Source organism: Ochotona curzoniae, unplaced genomic scaffold (assembly GCF_017591425.1).
Source record: "Ochotona curzoniae isolate NIBS_2020 unplaced genomic scaffold, NIBS_Ocur_1.0 patch52, whole genome shotgun sequence".
Classification (NCBI taxonomy): Eukaryota; Metazoa; Chordata; class Mammalia; order Lagomorpha; family Ochotonidae; genus Ochotona; species Ochotona curzoniae.
Window position 1 is genome coordinate 164,637 of NW_024467031.1, and position 20,836 is coordinate 185,472.

Here is a 20,836-nt window from a genome sequence, read left to right on the forward strand (position 1 = left end):
TGCAAAAAGCTGTGTTCATGGCAGATTCATTCTTCTTGACCTTCTCCCACATTCATGACACAATAAAAACAAAGATTTATTTTGTTTAGTTGAAAGGCAGAGTTAGACAGACAGAAATCTCCCATCTGCTGGTTCCTTTTCCAGATGGGCACAATAGCCAGGGCTGAACATGTGGCAGCTAGGAGCCTAGAATTGCATCCAGCTTTCCCGCATGGGTGGCAGAAACCCAAACACTTAGGACATCTCTGCTGCTTTCCCAGGCACATAAGAAGCTGGATTGGAAGTAGACTTGAATTGATAGCCATGTAGGATGCTGGTGGTGGAAGCAGGGCCTTCATCCACAACGCTGGCCCTGAGTTTTGTGATTTTTATCCCAAGAGTCATGGTTCTTTGAGATCTGGTATGTCTGCCCTGCACTTCCCAGTGAGTGCAGGTGATCTGCTCTGGGTTTTATTTGGGATGCTTTTGACAGTGTCCCCTCTCTGTTCCCTAGGTTACCACGGCCTCTACTGTGAGGAGGAGTACAATGAGTGCCTCTCTGCTCCTTGCCTGAATGCGGCCACCTGCAGGGACCTGGTTAATGGCTACGAGTGTGTGTGCCTGGCAGAATACAAAGGTAAGAGGCTATTTAGCCTGTTTGTGCGAGAGCAGCTTTAAACAATGCCATGGCTTCTCTATGCGAAAGCACAAACCTCTAATTGGAGTGTGGATTTATCTGGAATGAACATGAAATCCTGCAGCTGGGATGATTTATGGGTCCAGTGATCTCATGAGACGGGTAGGTCTCGTGCCTCCCTAATAGACACTGGTCTTTGTTTTGCCCTTTCCTGATGGTTTCATTCCTGTTGAATGTGCAGGTGTCATCCTCATCGCCTTTCAGCTAAAAGCCTTACCAACACCTGGAGGGGTGGAGGGGTAGTGCAGTTTTGGAGAGAAGAATAAGGTGCAATTAGTCAGAAGAGCCAGGGTGCTCCCCCTGGTCACGCACATCTCACTGTTGAGCTTGGACAAACCTCTTCAGTACTCTGCACTTTATTCTCTCTGGATAAAGCAAGAATAGGGATAGTGATGCTGACATAGATTTTGTAATTTTCCAATAGGAAACTTGGTAGCAGTGGATGAGTTTTTTTAAATTGTCAACATCCTTTAGTTTATGGTAGATTTTTCATGATTTATTTATTCAGTTGAAAGAGTTACAGAGAGAGAGAAAGAGGCACAGGAGGGAGAGATCTTCCATCTGCTGGTTTACTTCTAGGCAGCCGTAATGGCCAGAGTGGGGCCGGGAGCCATGCACCCCTTCTGAGTCCACGTGGGTAGCAGGGACTCAAGCACACAGGATGTTTTCTGCTGGATTCCCCAGGCTGTGAGCAGGGAGTTGATATGAAGTGGAGCATCCAGGACATGAACCAGCATCTGTATGCACCTCAACACCAGCCCCTTATGGTTGAATTTTATACAGGACATTTCACCCTTGTAAAGGAAAAAGGAATATTAACTGGAGACTTCCTGAATATGCTCCTTACACTTTTGTCTTTGCGTCGTTGCTGAAGCAATCATTACAAAAAATGAAAAAATACAGCTGCCTCTGATGACCCTCTGATGACCCATCTCTAAATTCAGATATTTTTCCTAGCCTTCTTTTCTGTTTTTCCTTACTTTTTTCTTTCCTCCAGGGTATTTCAGAATGTTACTTTCCCAAGCCCCATATTAAAATCATCAATCCTAGAATATAATTAACATCACCTTCATCCTTATGAGATAAAACAGTTATCATTTGTAAACACTTTCAGATTTCTCTAATGTTGTACATTCAATAGCAGTGGTTCTCAAATGTGTGTGTGTGTGTGTGTGTGTGTGTGTGTGTGTGTGTGTGTGTGTGTGTGTGTTATGGCACAGTTTCCCTCTTTCACAGTTGTAATTCACTAGGTCTTTGGTGAGGTCTGAGAACTGGAGTCCCTGGTAAGTTCTCAGGAGGCGCTGAGGTCCTGGCCCACGGACCAGACTTTCAGAACTCCTGTTCCTACAGGCTTACTTGCAAAACTTCTGGAGCTTTGCTCTCTTCCCTAGTACTTGATCACATGTTTATCTTGCTCAGAGTTAATCTTTTCCTTATAGTATAAATTCCACCCCTTCTGTCTTTCTAAGAAATTTATTCTGGCAATCATCTTTCTGCACATCGCCTATCTCTTAATCTCTCCTGGCTCCTTTCCTTTACCCTACAAAGAGGTTCACATGTCTCCAGCTCCAAGGGAGTGACATTCCAGGAAGATGGCCAGCTAAGTTCATGTTCTGTATTCCTGGGTCCTGCAGCTCTCTGCTAGGAGGAATCCTTCCATTGGAGAGGGTCTTGAGTGCTTGAGTTTGCTTTTTGAGGAAGGGAGGTGGTGCTGGGAGCCTTTATTCACACCAGGAACAGGAAGTGTAGCTTCCAGGAGAACTGAGGATTCTGTGGCCAGCTAAGAATCCCTCAGCTTGTAGAGAGAAAGTTCCTGCTATGAGGGTACCAGTGTGACCTGTGGGATACCAGAGTCTACTGACCTCTCTCAGAGTGAAGTGGAGCCTGGCTGTTGCCTCAAGGATGTGCACAGTTGGGCTGAAGGGACGATCTGCATCTGTGCACACCTGGGAAGCCTTGAGAACCCCAAAGTGGAAAAGCTCCCACACCCCATGCCATAGTAGCCAGGATCCAGTTGGCTGGTCATCTAGCACTGGGTGGTAGGGGAATGGAAAGCTCTAGCATCATGTCTCTGTCAAGTCTTCCACCCTCACCCTGGCCAGCAACTCAAAAAGAAGCTCAAGAAATGTGCTTTCATCTGTGTGGCAGATGCTCCAGAGGGAAGGGGTGCATAGAGAGCAAAGCTGAACTCACTATTAGAAGTCTGTGAGCTGCCTAGAGAAATTTTGTTTCCAAAGAGAACGGACTTTCAGAATGGCCTAGAAATTGAGGAAGGGAATGAAATGCAACTTGGGATTTCCTGAGACATTTCCTGGGACAAGTTTTGGAACAAAGGGAGATGTTGCAGGATTCTACAAAGTGAGTAGAAGTTACATGTAAGGGTAAGAGGTCAGCCTTGAGCAGCTCGTGCCTCCAAGGAGCAGAGCTGAACCAGCATGGCAGGCTTCATTGTGAAGATCATCATTTAGCTTTGAAAGCAAAACAAAGGTATTCCTGACATTGTGGCACTGCATGATAAGCCCTTGCCTAGCAGCATCCCATGTAGGTGATGATCTGAGTCCCGGTCCATGACCTCAATCCAGCTCCCTGCCTATGGCCTGGGAAGGCAATAGAGGATGGTCCAAGTGCTTGGGCCCCTGCATCACGTGGGAGACCTGGATGAGTTGCCAGCTCCCGGCTTCAGGGCAGCCACCGTGGCTGCGTACTTAGTGAACCAGAGGATGGAGAATCTGTCTCTCTCTTTTCCCCTCTCTTTCCCTTTCTTCAGCTCTGAGTTTCAAATTCACAAATAGCTTTAAAACAAAACAAAACAAAAAACAAAGTCATTGTTGTACCTTCAAAGATACAGAAAATGCATTACAAATGCTTTTATAAGAAAATTACTGCTTTCAAACATTTATTTTATTAATAGGCAAGAGGCGGTGGAGGAAGAGAGACATAAAGAGATATTTCATCCTTTGGTTCAATCTCCTAGTGACAGAAATGACAGGGGCTGGGTTAGATGAAACCAGGAGTCTGAAGCTCCTGACTTTCCCTCCTGGGTGGCAGGGGCTCAAGTGCTTAAAACATCTGTTGTTGCTTTCCTAGGTACTTTAGCAGGAGTCTGGATCAGAAACAGAGCAGTGGTTACAGGGATGGGCATGCGTATAGAACGCTGCTATCACAGGCAGTGGCTTAGACCACTGTATCACGATGCCATCTCCAAAAACATTATCTTTAAATGTATTCTCATCTAACAGATACCAAGTTGGAACAAAGATATCCAGACAGGGAAAGATGGAGAACAGGAGGAAGAGTTGGGCAGACTTCTTTAAAGAAGAATCCTTAGCAAGCTGGTGAATAGTAAAGGTGAGGGAAGTCCCTATAGAAAACATTTGTATCTGCTGTATTAATCATCTAGTGCTATATAAAAATAATCACTCCCCTTCAGTGGCTTAAAACCATGCCTTTTATTATCTAACCTGTTTCTGCGTCCACATGCGGCCTGCTGATTCTCTTGCCAGGATCCCACTAGCTGACATCACATTTGAAGTTTGAATAAAGGAGGTTCTACCTGTGATTTACAGCTTAGGCTTCAGGAGGCATCTCACCTGTGGCTGTAGAAGTTGTGATGCGTTGGAACTTGAAAGACAGCCGGGATATGAGAGCCCTACCACTTGCTGTTTGCAACGTCAGGGGAGGCTTTGCGCCCTCTTAAATGTCTCACCTGGTTAGACCAGGCCCACCTAGAATGAACTCAAATATTTGTACCATTGCTACATGCTTTGGAGTGAAAGCTCGTGAGGAGAGGGAATTGTGTAAACACTTGACTTCTTGGGGGTCACCTGAGGGTGTTCCTGCAACACCTAGTTCTCAGGAAATTTTATAGGACCAAATTGAAATTTCATTTTTAAAAAACCAAACCTAGGAGATGATAGGGGTAGTAAGGATTGGAAGTGTGTTGAAGAATGCATCCCAAATAGGCTAACAAAGTGTTTTCTAAATTTTGTTGTGATTATGGAGACATTAGGCTTAGGTATAAATAAGAATTGGTAAAAACTGGAAAGTAAGCCCAAGCAACGTAGTAGTAAGTGGTAGGGTGTGTAAAGCAAGAATGGGGAGGTGAGCAGGATGGGAAGAAGGGCTTAAGAGAGACAGACAGAGGGGCTGAATCCTCTCTGGTTCAGACCCAAGATTCTGTTCTCTTGTGTTTCTCTTGTGAAGCACTTCTGCCAAGCTCTGGTTATGTGTAGCATTTCTCTATTGAGTTAGGAAACTCTCAGATGGTGGTGGCAGCATAGAAGGGTCAGCACGCTGAGCGGTGGCTTTGAAACACAAGTGAGAATTTGGCAGACAGAATCTGCCCAGAAGGCTCCCAGAGAAAGGGAAGATGTGGAATTGGTCCTTATATATGGAAATTGCCAAATTCCTAAAGCGTTTTTGCCAGACAGCTGGCTTGACGCCTGTCTCCGTCTCCGAGTACTCTCGGAGCCATCACTTCTTTGTCTGAGAAATGGGAATAATCATAGGGATCCAAGAGCCATGGTCTGGGGACTGGTTGAAATTTTCACAAAGGGAAAGGGAGAAACAACAGTTGCCAACTGGTACATGCATACTTGGATGTACGTCTTGGATAAGTCAATAAATAATGTGTTGTGGTTGGGTTTTAATATTCTACTTCACAAATGTGTTTTAAACAAGTGTATTTCTTTTCACTTTTTTATGTTTTAAATAAAGTTAATACAAGAATGTAAATTCCTAAGAATGAATTTACTAGGAAGTCAGGCGAAAGCAGCTAACAACATTATGAAAAAGAAGAGCCAGAGGGAGCACTTCAGAGACATTTTAAAGCCCACTTCGGCACTACAGTTATTATTACATTTATATGTTACTGGTGCAGGAATGGAGAGATGAACAAAGCTAAGTGCCAGTACAGAGACCATTGTCTACAGGAATAATGTGTGGTTTCTAAAGAGAAGTAGCCATGAATCAGAGCCCCATCCTTTTCAAATAAATAGTGCTAGAAAAATTGTATTGCTAAACCACAAGAAAATGCTTTTAGGTTTCTAAATAAATCCCATATGAATAATAATGATAAAAATCCTTGTCTTTGACGTCGTGTTTCTGCTGTACTTACTTCAAGTGCCGTTTTTCTTTTTCTCGTTTTCAACCAAGTTCCTAGAGTTGATATTCTGTTTCCTAGTTGGTTTTTTTTTTCCCCTTTCTTAATGTTCTTCCTTTGGGCCCTTGTCCATACACCATTGCACTAACTCAGATTTCAGAAAAATCCTGGCTGAGTTCATTGAAGACCTTGAGTGACACCTGCAAGCTCCCTTCTGATTAGCCGTTCAGCTCTTTTTCCCTTTGGGCCCAATCCCTCCTGAAGGTCATGCTGCTTCTTCTGCCATCTGACTCTCCTCTCCAAGCTCTCCCAGGGTTCTTGCCCCCTGAGCACTATAAATGCTGTTGGGACCTAGAGCTTCGAGCTTGGCTTCTTTCTTCCCCCTCCCCTTTGTCCTCGTCCACCCCTGTGTCTGAATCAGCATCGACTGTCAGGAGTATTCTTCTCCAGACAGATGCGACTTGCCCGACTTTGGACTGTCAGTAGAGTTGAGGATGGTCTTTGATGCCTTCTGACTTTTCTTTGCTCACATAACCTGTCATCTTCCCTGTAGGCAGTAGGGTGGTTTGCACAAAGCAATTCTCAATAGCTGTGTTTATTAGAAATAAAACTCCCGTGTAATGCAATTAATTCCTGGAAGCCAACTGGAATATTTTTCTGATATCTAAGTTTCCATTGTGGAGCATGAAATTGTTAGGAAGTGAGATGCACGAAGAGGTTGAGAGCACACTCTTTCAGGCTGGCTTGCTGATGTTACTGATAGCAGGTGCAAAGCCCGTTTATGATGGGGGCTTAACAGATGCACGGTCAGCGTTCACTTCATATTGCCATAGAGAAATAGTGCAACCAGCAGGACAGGTGAAGTGCTCAACAATGTATCATTTGAAATGTTGGCGACTGAAGTTTTTTTAAAAAGTTTACATTTTAATTATGCAAGGGATACAGTCACAATAACAAACATTTAGAAGAAAAATTCAGAATTGCTCATGGTTTTACCACATAGCACAATAGTAACAATGATTTGTGTTGTTTCCATCCATGTGTAATAATGTATAAAATACATAGTATACAATATATATGCACACTGTATAGCATGATATTGTATTTGACTTATACAGGAGTACTTCAGAAAGTTCATGAAAAGTTGGAATTGCAAAATAAGTTTGTTTTAATGCTAAATGGTTTAAATCCATGGGTAGTTTTTTTTCATTATGTATGTTTTCCATAAGCTTTTTGAAGACTTCTTGCATATTGTTAGAAAGTTTTAACTGGTTTTCTTTTAAGTAGCTCTCTGGAGTTCCCATGAAGAAATACAGATTTATTTTCTTGCTGTTGCTTCTAATGTGGGGCTTTTCTAAATAATTATTGGCGGAACTCATTTTTACATACACTTTTCATACAGTCTGAATTAATTTTACTGATAGTCTCGGAAATGAAATCACTGAGGTATAAATTTGTTGACACCGTACTTGTTTATTTTTAATGGCCACATAAATTTGTAATTGAAAGGATGGTTCTTGCTTTGTTGAGCAAAATTATTTCCTCTGTTAGAGTCTGTCAATCAGTGAGCAAGAAGCTCTGGGAATTGTGTGTACCCAGACCTTCTCAAGCACAATGATAAATGCAAAAAAATGGATAAAAGGCAAGTGCTCTTCCTTCCCTGGGCTGTTATTGTACCAAAAGAGAAGACTGCAGCCAATACCCCCATGAGGCTGAGGTTGAGATGCCAGTTGTAATTTCTGAAACAGTTTAGTGCTGGAGAAGTTTTCTTAAAGGAAGTGAATTTGAGTAAGATGATGTCTTGAGTCAAATTTAAGCACAAAGAATACGTCTGGTGAATTTTCCTTACCTGTCTTATTTTTCCTGAAGATGTAGGGATGACTTTCAGTTTTCAAATATTAATCGGGACCAAATTTGTGGTGACAGCAAAGATTTATAATTGGTACATTGCTCCTTGAATTCTTGTTCATTTTAATTCTAAGATTAACTTCTGTAAAGAGCCCTGTTGGAATAGAAATCCTTTCAAAAACATTGCCTCTCCATCCTTTAATATGAAAAGTATGAATTTTTATTAGTTTTGACTGAATTACAGTTTATTTTTGCTGGAGACTAAACACAGTTTCGTAATCATGCGTGCTTTGCCTTTTGCCAATGGGTGATGGATGTGTCATTGCACAGACTCAGTTCGTCATGCGGACCTGCTTTCCCCTGACAAAACGGGGTGTTGCTGAGGCAGAGCTGGAAGTTGGAACAGATTCCTGTTCCTCCAGCAGTCTCACCTGTGTGGCAGCAATGCACGCTGGTGGCTTGGCCACATCTCCACCCATGCATTAAGTTTTGGCCTGTGCTCTTCAGATCCTCGGGGATTTGTAGGGCAGCCAGACAGGAGAAGGCTTTGGTTATGATGGGTGCAATGGCTTCTCACAACGACAATCCAAGTCTGTTCTCAAAGCAGGGTGACAGAAGAACCTCAAGAGTTGGTTTTCCTGAAAAAAAGCTTTGGCTTTGGGACTTGAGAATGAGGCAAGGTCCACGCTGAGGGAAGGACTCAGATGGAAGCAATGTTGGATGAGTGCTGGGGACCCCCAGGAATGGCATCCCGACTTCCACATGAAAGGAGGACTCCCCAGTTAAATATGCCTTGACAATAGGATGTTAGGTTTTCTGTTTTTTTTTTTTTTAAAGATTTATTTTTATTATTTTTTCATTGGAAAGGCGGATATACAGAGAGGAGAGACAGAGAGGAAGATCTTCCATCCGATGATTCACTCCCCAAGTGAGCGCAACGGGCCGATACTATGCCGATCCGAAGCCAGGAGCCTCTTCCGGGTCTCCCACGCGGGTGCAGGTTCCCAAAGCTTTGGGCCGTCCTCGACTGCTTTCCCAGGCCACAAGCAGGGAGCTGGAAGGGAAGCGGGGCTGCCGGGATTAGAACCGGCGCCCATATGGGATCAAGGCAAGGACCTTTAACCACTTGCGCCACCGCGCCGGGCCCGGTTTTCTGTTTTTTGTCCACATCTACAATGCCATGATACATTTAAACAGCAGAATGTTAAGCTTGTAACTGTTACTAAAGAATTACATCTCTGTAATAATATAAAGGTAAAATGTTGGGAGAGGAAAATGGTGGTGGAGAAAGGGAAGGAAAATGGAGGGAATCCCTATACCTACAAAACTGTATCATGGAAAGTAATAGAACTAATTTGAAAAGTACATGAAAGGGGGACCCAGAGGTCTTAAGAGGAGTGTTGGTGTGGAGGCTCCCTTGGCGCCTCACTATGGTCCAGGCCTCTTTCATTCTCTGGGTTTCAAGTTTCTGGCTAGGGGTTTTTCATCTCTAATGCCAAGCAAAGCACCGTGACACATTTTTCGTATAGGAATTAGTGAGGCTTAGAGCACAGACGTGTGAGTCATCAAAGTGCTCATTGGAGACTTTAAGACCGTCTTGTTTCATAGTCATGGTGTTTCTGTGCGCTTTTGTCCGGTCTTGCTGCCAAAAAGCTGTCTGGGGATGATTAAGTGACCCAATCGCTTATCTCTTGCAAAAGAGGAATAACAAGGGACAGAGTTATTGCCGTAAAAACCCTCCAAATACACAGAAGTCCAAAATTGCTCACCTTGGGTGTTTTCAACAACTATTTAATAATTGAAAATCTTTAGGATAAGGTGCTTAAATATTTAACCTGGGTTTTGATTTTTCCTTATTTAAAAAGTACCTCATTTTTTGGCAAACATTTTAATTACAATACACAGCAGGGTTAGCAAGTGTATTACTAGAAGCTTTCTGAAGATCATTTGAACATTTATTTTTTATTTTTTTGAGTCTAATGGAAATTTTTGTTTTTTTTTTAGATTTTGGCCACTTTTGGGCTTTGGTGGTGCCTGCATTTCCCATTACGATGGAAAACGTTTTTGTCTCCTGGTTCCCATTAAACAACCCCATGGGAACTTGTAAATAAATGAATACTTGTTTTGCTACAAGTGTTTTGAAGCTGAAAAGGCTCTTCTGCATTTTGCTTTTTCAATTGAATCCATGTTCCTTGGGAGTCAGTGTGAAAAAAAAAAAAGCACTGGAGACTTCTGGGAGATGAAGCCAGGCACACCCAAATGAAGAAGACTGACCCAGTTTATGCTGATCATTCCACTCATTTGATATTTTCTTTTGCATCCTGGGTTTGTTCAGGGTGACAGCAGCCTGGGAGGATCCATCAAGTCCCTAGGAATAGACGATGGAGGACTGTTTCCCATCACAGGAGACTGTGGCATCCGGGCGATTATAGCAGGGGAAAGGGGGCCAAGAGTAAAGAGTACTTCAGAAAAATATCTGCCTGACCCTTGTGGATGGCTTGGTTATGGGGCAGGGGAAGTGGCAAAATTCAAAGCTTTTCTTTCTCAAATGCCCTCCTTAGCTCATGGAAGTTGTTTATGTGCAGAGAGGAAGTTCCGTCTCTCTTTTCACACTTCTTTTCCTCTTTACTGATCCTTGCTTCTTAAGACAGGACAAAGAAGTGAGTGCCAGCCCCAGCAAGGATGACTTCAGTGACCAGATGATGAGTCACTGGGCGTGGCCGTCTGTTGCACAATCTAAGAAGTGAAGTTGGGAACATATTAAATAAATACCTCCACTTCCCAGCTGCTCGATGTGTGTGCATCTTAAGGCTGTGGAGGAGGACGGCCACGTTGGTATTTACATTCTTATTCAGAATAGGATGTGATTTTTCTTCCCTGCCAAAGGGTGGGGCATGGAGGGGGTGAATAAACAGACCAATAGACCCATTTGTTCATTCTGACACATCATCGTACCATTTTTCATATAGCATTGGATTTAAAAAAAATAGAGTTACAAAACATATATGTTTATCATAAAAATTGCTAATACAGTGTCTGTACTGTGGCAAATAGAGATGTCAGTTATCTGTTCTAGAAGCATTCCGGTCCCACTTCAGGCATTTGCACAAGTACATGCATATCCTTGTGTTAGTGCTTGGCTTTGATTTTTTTGCACTAACAGAAAATGGTTTTGTTTGTAACTGTGCAGATACTTTATGAACCCATTTGTTTTGTTTTATTGGAACAATGCTATCAGGCAAGCAAATGTCATGTGCTTCCTCCATGCAATTCGGAAGGCATGATGATATCTCCCGTCGTTTCTTCCCTCCCTCACTCTTCCTCCCTCACACTCCCTCCTCCTCCTCGTTTTCTTTTGAATTTTGCAATGACATACTTTCAGTTCACTTCATCACAAGCTTAACCTTAAACTAAAGAGTTCAACCAGTAGGAAGTAGGAAAGCCACTGTTTCTCAGGAGTGAAGATGAGGGCTCTATGCGAGAATTTAATCTGAAAGCAGCAGTTTTGCTCATAGGCATTGCTTGCTGGATTAGATTTAAAATTTAAGATCTTGCTGCAAAGATTTAAAATTCCTCTTTTTTATTATTCTGACTTTTCAAAGCCTTGGGATATTTCTGTGATCAGACAGAAACCACTCTCAGTCAACTCTGCAGTAAGCACAGACTGCGTTTGAATGTTTAGCAGGTTCAAATCCCAGCTTCCCTTACTAGGCTCGTGATCTTGGGTTGTTCCCTCAGTTTCCCCATCTCTAAACTGGGGAGGAAGAAAGAGTGCTTGCTGTGTTGGTGTGAGGATCTGAATCGTGGCAGTTAGGTCACCCAGCACCTGGTACCTTTGTGGTGAACTGATTTGGCCTTTGGGAATGAAGCTGAAATACAGAGCGGCTCTGCCTCCTTTATTTCTGCAAGATAGAACTGGTAGCAATATCTGGTTCCAGATCTTCTTTGTTTTAGGATGCTGTTTCAATTACATGGAAACTGTATTAGGTCTGTGTAGCCATTATCTGTTTTGCGGGGGACCTTCACATTTACTGTTGATTAACTTTTGGGCTTTGGGACATGTGGAGATATTTGTAGTAGGACCTGCAAGTAGGGATTGATGATGTTCTTATAGGTATGTTCTTATGACAGTCTGAAGTTAAGAGTGAACATGCGACGTGCATGTGTGTTACACACACACACGGAATCTGAAGACTGCTGCCTGATCATCCCTTGCCTGTTTCTCCGCAGGGATTCACTGTGAACTGTACAAGGATCCCTGTGCCAACATCAGCTGTCTGAATGGAGGCACCTGTGACAGTGAAGGCTTGAACGGCACGTGCGTCTGCCCACCTGGCTTTACAGGCAAGTGGTCTGGGGGCTGAATTTTCAGCTTTATCACATCCCTGAGATTTCAGAAGTGAACCTGAAATAATTACAAGCTAACAACATAATTTGCAAAGTGTAAGGAGGCATTGCTAGGGTGCGGATCTATTTTGACGTAGACTTTGGAATCCCATGGGTGTTTATACTTGCGTCACCACCATTGCTGGTTGTTTCCAAGGCTGAAAGGAAGGATCAAGTGCATCCTCTGCGGACTCTCCATCTGAGCTGCTGTGCTGAATTTTATTGAGAGCATAAACGTGATGGGATTTTGAAAACAGGTGGTGGTGGGAAGTAAGGGTGACACTCCAGGTTGGAGATCAACTATGAGTGTGGACTTAAGCCCTACAGAAGTGTGCAGGGATAGTGGGGTGGAGAGAGAGGCTAGAAGACCTGGCTCTGGGGTGCACAGGAACCTTGGGGGTTCCTAGACACCGAGCAGGAGTCAGTTGAAGGTAAGGAGATCCAATCCAACCTGAGGTTCTTCTTAGTCGCCCCTTCAGGGCCTGCAGGGACTCTGTGAAGTTTCCATCAGGTTCCCGGAAGGAAGTCTGTACCATTGCAGTGGTTTGTTATTCCAGCAGGATGCAGGAGTCATGATGTTTGGAGAGCTGGATAAAGTGTGTTTTCTGAGCTTCACTCCCAACAGTGTAAATGTCATTCTGGTTTGTACACTGGCGTGCCTGATCTTCTAGAACCAGGTGGGCTCTTAGGCTGCAGGCCGCTGCATGCCCTCCAGGCATTTCATGGAGACTGGTTCCTTCACCCATCCTGGGGTGTCTCCTGTGTGCCTTGGGGAAGCCGCAACAACCAAGAGGTGGGAGAAGCAGCACTGACCCTGCCTTCCATACAGGATCTTTAGAAAGTTCCTGGAAGATGCATATCCTGAAAAAAGTCTGCACAGATTCAAAACTTTCTTGCCCCTCAAAATAAACCTACCTTTTCATTCCATTTTCCACAAGTTTTTTGAAGTCTACTCATGTTTTTCAGTGTTACATCCTAGGTTTTCTGATTTGGATTTTTTTTTCCTGGGGTTGAAAAGTGAGATTGTGTCACAGAAAGCTTCTTGGATGGTTCTGTTTTGCTGAATGGTTACAAACCCACAGATACCTACTTGTCGTTTCTCAGAGACAAAAATAATATTGGAAATGCATCGTGTTTTTTCCCAAATATCCTTATCCATGAGTAATAAAAATAGGGGATAAAAATTTAAAAATACAGGGTTATCAAGATAAAAAACATAGCAATTAAAATTGCACTACTAGAACATAATATTTTGATACATTTTTTGATATCTGGTGATTTTCCTGTAGGGGTGTGTATGTGTGTGTGAAGTTACTGCTATTTATTGGAATATACAAAGAATCATATCGTTTATACTATTATAAATTACTTTTTGCTTAAAATATATACATGTAATGAATGTGTTTCCACACCATGATGTGGAAAGCAAAAATGCTTCTGCGTTTTCATTTTTCCCGGCTGCCTGTAGCCCATGATATGAAATCTCATGATTGTTTCAGTTCCTCTGCAACCGAGAACTTTTCCTGGTTTGAAACAACGTTGTAAGGCATATCTTTGTGTACATTTTTGTACTCATACTATTTCTCAGGGTCAGAGTCGGAGGCATCGAGAGAACCCTATGCCTTTCCTTAGTATTCTCTGTGGAAACCCGGGGACACCCTTCACTCCCGTCATGGTACGGAGCAGTACCAGTGTCACCGACTGGGGCAGGCCTGTGATTCCGGGGAGAGTGGAAGCTTTCAAATATGTTTCTGGTTATTTGTGTTTCTTTTTCTTTTAACAAAAATGTGTGCATATTTGAAAGGCACAGTGACACACACACACACACACACACGGGAGCAGGGGGAGAGAAAGAGAGAGACAGACTGACTTTCTTTCCACTGATTCACTCACCAAATATCAGCACTGGGATGGCTAGGGCTGGGTCCTGCTAAAGTCAGGAGCCCAGAACTCCTTCCAGTTATCTCGCTTGGGTGCAGGAGCTCAATGATTTGGGTCATCTCCTGGTGGTTTTTCATATGCCTTGGCAAGAATATGGAAGTGGAGCAACCAGGACTTGAACCAGTGCCCATATGGGATGTCAGCATTGAAGGTGATGGCTTAACTTGCTGGACCACGACACTGGCTGCATATTTTAATTTTTTTTCACTGTATCTTGACCTTTTATTCAGGTTTCTTTGTTTCATTCTAAGAAGTTTTTCTAATCAGAGTTTATATTCTCGTCTATGATTTGAATTATGTGGAAATTAAATTTTGTCATTTAAATCTCTACTCCATTTGAAATGTACTTTGGTATCTTATGGGAGAGAAAAAGTAATCTTTTTCCAGGATATATGTCAACTCTGTGACGGATGACTCAGCGTGCACCCAGGGAAGTCTCAGAGCCATTTCAAACCCCGAAGTGTTTTCTCCTTCCTAAAATATTTTCTCACTCATCACACAGCAGTACTTCACTCCAGGCTGCTGTGGCCACAAACTGGGCAGTCATTTTGAGTCCTTCCTCCTCTTATCCCCTCGTTGTCTTCAGCTACTAAGGACTCCTAACGGCCTCCTGTTTAGTTTTAATATATATGGGGTACAATGTGGTCATTCCACACATGAATATAATCTAAAACTGGATTAATTAGCATTTTTATCCCTTAAACTCTTTTTTAAAGATTTATTTATTTTTGTTGGAAAAGCAGATTTACTGGGAGAAGGAGAGACAGATCTTTAATCCACTGGTTCATTCCCAAAGTGGCCACAATGGCTGGAGCTGAGCTGATCCGAACCCAGGAGCCAGGAGCTTCTTCCAGGTCTCCCACATGGGTGCAGAGTCTAATAACCTCATCTTCTGTTGCTTTCCCAGGCCATTGGCAGGTAACTGGATGAGAAGTGGAGCATCCGGGACACGGCCTGGAGCCCATTATGGGGTCCCAGTACATGCAAGGAGAGGATTTAGCCATTGAGCCACCGTGTTTCAGCCCAAACATTTTAAAAATGTTTTTGATTAACACTTAAGAGTTGCACATAATTATGGGGTACAGTTGATATTTCAGTAGGTATATACAATGTATCTCAATAAATGTATACAAAGATATCCTATAATGACAATCTTATCATTCCCTATCTAGACATCTCCTGTTGACATTTCATTGTAAGAAAAACATGAAAGCACTTTCCTATTTTTATTTTTATTCGTAAAAAGAGGACAGCTTTCATGTGTTACATGTATGTATGTGTTACATAGATACAATTATAGGACTACGCAGCCCCTCCTGTCCTCTCTCAACCTCCCTTCTTCCATCCTATTTTTTGTTAAAATTTTTAGCAACATAATTTCAAATTTTTTTTTATTTTCAAAGATTTATTTATTTAGTTGAAAGGCAGAGTCATGGGCAGGAGATGGGGTGGTGGTGAGGGGAGAGAAAGAGAGATGTATTTTATATGCTGGTTCACTCCCCAAATGATTCCAAATGTCAAGGTTGAGCCAGGCTGAAGACATGGAACTCCATCTTCTCAGGGGTTCAGGGGCCAAAGACTTGGGTCATCTCCCACTGCTCTCCCAGGTGCATTAGCAGGGAGCTGAATCAGAAATGGAACAACTGGAACTTGAACCAGTACCCACATGGGATGCCGGTGCCACAGGCTGCAGCTTTACCCAGTACACCACAGTGCCAGCCCCCCATTTATTTTATCGTCACAACCTTAATGGGGCACACTCTCTGATGGGCCTCTGGGTCTTTGCAATTCTTCCCCTTAGAATTATCTGGCTGAGGGCCAGCGGGTGGAAAGGATGGACCTCCTGACCAGATGCTAATTGCCAGGAGCCGCTGCACTTCCTACCTGGCACTGTGAATGGACTTGAGATCATTGTGTACCACGGGGAGAACAGTAAGCCCTTGAGATCCCCTAACACTGTCCCTTTAACAGCAGGGACTTGAATGCTGCAGTCCTTTCTCACGGGCGTGATTAAAAGCGGAAAGTGATTCAGTTCCTTTGCAAAATTCCATTGAAATTTTAGTATACATCACTTGGTGTTGACTTTCTTTCATGTGGTTTTTAGCTATTCACATGTTGCATTTGCAAAATGTCTTTTCGAATCATTTCTCTACTTAAAATAGTTATGTGTCATATTATTGACGAGTGATAATTCTTCATATATTCTGGATAGAATCCTTTGTTAGAGATATACATTCTGCCTGTGCATGAATTTTACGAGTGTTTTATTTTGATAATGCCTAACATCAATTTTTCTTTTATAGTTTGCAATTTTTGGTAGCAAAAAGTCAACACTTAAAGATGGTGGAATTTTATAGTGTTTTTACAATAATTTTTTTTGCTTCTACTTTAGATGTAGGACCTGTTTTGAATTAGTTTTTATATACATTGTGAATTGAAGCTGGAGATTCATATTTTGCATATTAATATCCAGTTAGTCCTGTAAATTACTAAAAATATGTACAACCTTTTCACTGTTGAATTCCATTGGCTCATTTGTTAGAAAAACAATGGACTATCTATGTGCCTAGTTTCCTCTGGTTATGTTTTTGAACTTGTTATTCTGAGATAATTAAAATTGTTGGAAGAAACAAGAGAGCCCCAGTGTAACCTTTGTACCCAGCTTCTTCCAATGACAACATATTGTGAAACTGTGGCACAATATCAGAACCAAGACACTGACATGGGTAGAACCAAAGTCCAGAATGTTTTCATCATTACGAAGAATGTTGCATGCTGCTTTTTTTACAGCAACACCCATCGCCCGCCCAGCACAACCTCTCTTTAACCTTTGAGAACCACTGAATGCTCTACATTTTTGCAACTTTGTGCCTTTTTAAAGGGGTGTGTTATATAAGTGGATTCATATAGCGTGTAGACTTTGGAGATTGGGCCTTGTTCACTCTGCTTTATTCTTTGGAAGAGGTTATCGGAGTTACCTCCGGCGTCCTCCGTCTTCGTTCCTGAACGTTGTTCTGTAGTGGGACTGTCCTGTGTCTGTTGTGTTTTGTTTTTAAACCATCACCTGTTGAAAGGAATCTGGACCACTTCCACTTCTGAGCTATCACAGAAAAAAATTTGTAAACCTCCACATACACATTTTTGTGCAAACAAATTTAATTTTTCTGGGACAACTGCTCAGGAGTTCAATTGCTGGGTTGTATGGTCAATTGCATGTGTAATGGTTTCTCTCTCTCTCTCTCACTCTTTCGGTGTTTGCAGTGGGGGAAGAGGGGAGGATTTATTTTGTTTATTTGAAAGACAGAGTCAGAGAGAAAGAGAGGCCTTCCAGCTTTTGATTAACTCCCCAAATGGCTGTATCGGCTGGGGCTATGTCAGCCTGAAGCCAGGGTCTGGGAACTCCATCTGGGCCTCCCACATGGGGGCAGTAGGTTGGCCATCTTTCACTGTTTTCCCAGAGTGGAACAGCTGCGGCTTGAACCAGTGCCCATATGGGATGCTGGTGCTTCAGGCTGCAGCTTTACTAGCTATGCCACAGCACCAGCCCCTGCATGTGTAGTTTTACAAAAAGTGCTTTCCATCTTTGATGATGTGTCTCTCCATTGGCAGGGAGGGTAACTTTGTTTCTTGCTTTTAAAGATGTCCTTTCTTATTACTTTAAATCCCAGTTTCCACACCTAAGGAAGACCATACGAAATTTGTTCTGTGTCTGGCTTATATGACTCAACATGATAATGCTGCTGCAAGTATCTCTCTGATACAAGGTGTTCAGGTCTTTTGGAATACATCCAGACATGGGATTGCTAGATTAAATGGCAAATGTACTTCTAGTTTTTAAAGAAATTTCCATACTGTCTTCGACAGTGGCTGCCCTGACTTACATCCCCACCAAGAGTGTTAAGTGTTGCCCTTTCTCCATACCTTCTCCAGCATTTGTTACTCTGGGGTTTTAGGCATTCTTAGTGAGGTGGTATCTCATTGTGGTTTTGACTTGCATTTCTCTGATGGCTAGACTTGCTGAGCAGTTTTTTCAATCTGTTAGCCATTTGTGTTTCTGTCAATGACTCCCTGTGAAGACCCTGCACCCACTTTTCAACTGGATTGGTTGTTTTTCTGTTGTCGAGTTTTTGTTTAAGTTGGTAACATATTTTGAATGTTAATCCTTTGTTGGATAGATAGCTTGGAAATATTTTTTTCTCAATGCATTGGATGTCACTCAGTGTACTCTTTGCTCTGATGAAGCTTCTGAGTTTATGACCCCATTTGTTTGTTTCATCCTCTTCAGCATTTTGGAATAGTTGAAGAAGTATTGGAGTTAATCTTGGGATGCTTTGTATGATTCAGTGGTACAGCTGTGAGTGAAGGCCTAGGTTTTTTCCTTGCTTTGGGACTTTTGATTACTGTTTCAATCTCAGTCTGTTTAGATAGTCTCTATTTTATTAATTTAATCTTGGTAGGTTATATGGATTCAGGAATTTCTTCATTTCTTTGAGGATTTTTGATTTACTAGCACATAATTCTTCATATCAGTTTCTTCTGATTCTTTGTATGTTAGTCATACTACTTGTAATGTTTCATATTTTCTTTTCTTTTTCTTTGTGAATCTGGCCGGAGCTTTATCTGTTTTGCTGTGATGTTATTTTTTTGCCTACTCTTGATTTCAGGCTTGGTTTGTTCTCATTTTCCTAAGTACTCATGGCACGTGATCAGATCTTTAGCTTCACACATTTAGTTTTGTAATGTAGGTACTTAATGCTACATTCTTCCCTCTTTGTATTGTTTTTGCTGTATCCTAAGATTTTCATATGTTGTTTTTTCATTTTAATCTATTTCTGTAAAGTTTTTGTTTTCCTTTTTAATGTCTTCAGTGACCCACTAATCATTTAGCAGAGTGTTGTTTAGTTTCCAAGTATTGCTGGGTGTTGTTCTACTATTCTTGTTTATTTTAGCTTTGTTTCTTTATATTCTTTAGAAGACACGTGGTGTGATTTCAGTTCTCTTAAATTTGCTTAGACTTGATTTGTGGCCTAAATGTCCCATGTGCTGAGGGCAAGGATGTGTATTCTGTAGCTATGGGATGAAACGTCCTGTAAATGTTGGGTCCATTTGCTGTATTACATAGCATGTCATTTGAACACAGATATACTTGATTAATGAGAAACTAGTAACTAAGATAACACTTACAATGCAGGGAAAGCTGGAATGGGATGAGCTATTGTCAACCAACCATTACATTAACCAGGACAGAGTGGCCCAGGGTAGCCCAAGTTTGTGTGGCTGTTTGACCCTATTCAGACATCTTGGGTCCTCTGAAAGAAGCTCTTAGCGGATCTAATTTCTAAACCTGTCATACCCACCATTAGCATGATTTATGATCACTATGGTCCTTGTGGACCTTGATGACCTAGCTGAGGTGATTTTCAAGGTTTTTTTTTTTCCTGTAATGTTACTGTTTTCTATCTTTGCAACATTAAACTTTGTGTAGCCTTCTGAAAATAAGATGGTGGAGTAGCTACATGAATTTTCTGGAATTCTTATGTGTGTGATAATTCATTCCCCTCGATTTCTTTATCTGTTACTATTTATATCCACACATGGTCCCAGGTGGTTGTGGCATACTTTGCATCATAATCCAATGCTGTATTCGTTTTATTGTTCAGAACGTTCCCACTCTGGACACCTAGAGTGTCTTCATTTGGCTGCTATGTCCCATCGTTGTGTATATGTTCCCATCGCTGTGGGGGTGGGATTTTTGGCTTGTTTGTTTGTTTGCTTAGAGCGTGTACTTTCTGACTCTGTAAGGAATTCCAGTCTCATCTAAGGCTTTTCTTCCCCGGTCCTCGAATTGTCCATCTCCCCAAAGATCCCTTTATTCTTTCTTTCCCCTTTGTTAGAGAATTGTATTCAGAAGGTCTAGTCGCTTGCTGTGCTTGTTGTTATTCAGATGTCATTGCTTTCAGGTTCTCTGGACTAACACAACGGTGAGATCCGTGTGTGCGTACTAACCGGGGTAGATACGGATTTGTAGACAGCAGTGTGCAGCTGTCTCCACCTGCGCCAAGCTTAGTAAGGGTTGATAGTGCCATCTCCAACTCAAATCCATGACTCCAGGTCTAATCCATTACCACGTGGGTAATTCTGGATTTCTCTACTTACACTTTTGTGAACTCCCAAACCAACAACAAGATACCTGGTATCTGACATCTGTTTACATAACTGTTCAGTTCTGATGTTCATGTACAGAAATATCAGAATTGTCAAATTGTCCTTGTGAGAAATATCTTTGTCAGCTAGAGTACAATGCTTGTGTGCAGCTCATTTTGCATTTGATCTGTGTATGTGTGTGTGTGTTTGCCTTCTATTCCCTTAGTACACCAGAGGCTAGACATTCTAGATGTTTTTCCTTGTTACTCAAGCTTAAGGGAAAAGTATTTAGTCTATAACTTGATCTCTAGGGCTTTTAAAATGTTCTTTATCAAATTAAAGAATTCCTCTGTTTCTTTTTTTCTTGGTGAATTTAATCATGGATGAGTATCAGATTTCTTCAGATGCCTTTTTTGTATTGATTTATATGTTCGTGTGTTTTATCCTTAGCCTATTTATGATCTACGTTGCATAAATTAATTTTCAAACACTGAATTGATTTTATATCCCTAGGATAAACCCCACTTGGTCATGGTACATAGTTCTTTTTGTATATTGCTAAACGCTGTCTCCTAGCATCTTGTTCATGATCTATATTCATAGAGGAATATTTGTCTACATTTTTCTTAATATTGTCTTTGGTTTATATCAGAGCAAAACTAATAGCAAGAAATGAGTTGGGAGGTGTTTTATTTGTAGCAGATGATGTCAACTTGTTAATTCTTTAAGTATATGATAGA

At 41.9% G+C, this 20,836-nt stretch overlaps 1 protein-coding gene across 1 annotated transcript in view; it reads left to right on the forward strand.

Annotated features, from left to right (window-relative positions):
* The window catches only part of LOC121168087 (delta and Notch-like epidermal growth factor-related receptor), a gene marked incomplete at its 5' end in the record, with an annotated part of 181,059 nt that overhangs the window by 139,838 nt on the left and 20,385 nt on the right, over window positions 1–20,836 (forward strand). The window contains 2 exons of the mRNA XM_040997852.1: window positions 494–616; window positions 11,856–11,969. Of these exons, the coding sequence (XP_040853786.1) occupies window positions 494–616; window positions 11,856–11,969 (237 nt within the window). The remainder of the gene's footprint in view (window positions 1–493; window positions 617–11,855; window positions 11,970–20,836) is intronic.